This window comes from Stegastes partitus, unplaced genomic scaffold, assembly GCF_000690725.1.
Source record: "Stegastes partitus isolate 25-593 unplaced genomic scaffold, Stegastes_partitus-1.0.2 Scaffold1668, whole genome shotgun sequence".
In the NCBI taxonomy this organism is placed as follows: Eukaryota; Metazoa; Chordata; class Actinopteri; family Pomacentridae; genus Stegastes; species Stegastes partitus.
The window spans coordinates 57,112-58,939 of record NW_007579399.1 but is presented as its reverse complement, the minus strand read 5'-3'; the positions used below and the strand labels follow the sequence as shown (position 1 = coordinate 58,939).

General features: G+C 49.6%; 1 protein-coding gene across 1 annotated transcript in view; it reads right to left on the bottom strand.

The window, feature by feature from the left end:
- Nucleotides 1-1,828, bottom strand: part of rftn2 (raftlin family member 2) — a 25,078-nt gene that overhangs the window by 9,945 nt on the left and 13,305 nt on the right. The window contains exons 3-5 of the mRNA XM_008301382.1: nucleotides 1,539-1,647; nucleotides 1,259-1,433; nucleotides 952-1,170 (exon numbers count right to left, since the gene is read on the bottom strand). Coding sequence (XP_008299604.1) covers nucleotides 952-1,170; nucleotides 1,259-1,433; nucleotides 1,539-1,647 — 503 coding nt within the window. The remainder of the gene's footprint in view (nucleotides 1-951; nucleotides 1,171-1,258; nucleotides 1,434-1,538; nucleotides 1,648-1,828) is intronic.

Sequence of the window (1,828 nt, the reverse complement as noted above, 5' to 3'; positions counted from 1 at the left end):
AAAGAAAAGCGACAGAGATAAAGTCCAGAGGTCCCATCGGCTGTTTTTTTTGTTCTCTGCATCGTTTTGTTCCCTCAGAAACAGTCACGTCCTGTTTTCATCGTCTGTCCTGCTGCGTCCATATTTGGACTCGTCTTCCTGACCTCTGTGACCTCACTTCCTGCCCCTCTGCAGCGCTGCAGACTTCCTTAAACAGCTCAAGTTCTGCAGCAGAACACCTGCTCAGGTTCTCCTGGTTCTCCACAGACATCTTGGAGAACTTTCCACAGTTTTAGATCTTAGACTTAATCTTAAACCTGGTTCTAGACTTTTCCTCGTGGATCCAGTTTGTCTTCATCTAATCCCACACCGACTCCACCAAGTTCACATCAGGACTCTGGCTTTGAACTGGTTCTAAACTTGGTTTTGATTTCAGATCGGTCTCTAACTTGGTTTTGGACCCGACTTGGGTCTGGTTTTAGATTTGTTTTGAACTTGACTTTAGGTCTAATTTTGGGGCCAGTTTGAGGCCTGCTTCAGCCTTGGTTTTGGACTGTTCTTGAGCTGATTTTAGAAAGGTCTTAGACTGGTTTCCAAGTTGGATTTGGTTTAGTCTGGTTATGAGGAGGTTTTTGTCCTGTAGTTGGACAGGTTTCAAACTTGGTTTTGGATGTAATTTTGAGCTGGTTTTAGATTGGTTCTGTGGTAGTTTAGAACTTGATTTTTAACCTAATTTTGTTCTAGCTTCAGACTGGATTAAAACCTGGTTTTGGACCTGACTGGTCTGGTTTTAAAGTGACTAGTTCTGGACTAGCTGTAGACTGGTTTGGAACTGGTCTTACATTAATTTTCCAAGGTGTTTTTTTGGCTGTTGTTTTAGGCAAAGTTTGGTTTGTTGGTTAAACTGAAAATAAAATGACTGTCACCACTTTCTGAGTAAATCTAGATCCTAAACATCTGGATGTTTCTGACCTTTCGGTGTGTCCCAGTAAACGAAAGAGTCCACCAGCGACCAGCCTTTACGGTAGTAGGCAGCAGTCAGTTCCAGCCAATCGGCTTCCAGGGAGCTGACCACGTGACCCTTCCTGGAAACGCGCATGGAGAGCGCCCCCTGGTGGTACTGACAGGCCAGGGAGTCCAGAGGAGCACAGCCGGGAGCCCAAGAGTGGAAGAAGACCAGCAGCCTCAGGTCTGGAGGAGGACGACGAGAAACAAAGACTCAGCGTCGACTCACATGTTGAGAAGTCTCAGCTGCAGGTGAACATCTAGACCGCCTCACCTGGACTGTAGGTGTTCTCCTCCAGCTCCCGGTCTCCAGGAGGGGTCCGCGGAGGTGTTCGTGGGGGGGATCGGCAGCCCCTCTTTGGACTGTGAACCCGGCCGTTAGTGATCCCGCTCACCTGTTGCAGGACCGAGCCGACGAACCGGACGCCCCCGCGAGCGCTGCTGTTCACCTGCAGGGGGCAGCACAGAAACATCAAACATCAGCTTTATGACAAGAAATTATTCAACCACCCAGTAACAGATAGATCTGGTGTCGGACAGGAGAAGCGGCTGACCCGGTCGATGAGTGCTCGGACGGTGTCGCCGGTCAAAGAGTCTCCGGGCAGCGGCCACTCCTCCACCCTCAGAACCGGGACACTGTGGCACATGGAGGCCGTCTGCTTACTGCAAACAGGACACAAGAGCTCAGACAGCAGCAGACATTCACTGAGCAGGAGGCTTCAGCTGGACACACAACACATCAGACAACACAAGGGACGACAACCAACACACGGATGGACGATTCACCGCTACAAGCCTGAATTGGACTGGTTTTAGACTGGTTTTAGACTGGTATTGGACTGGT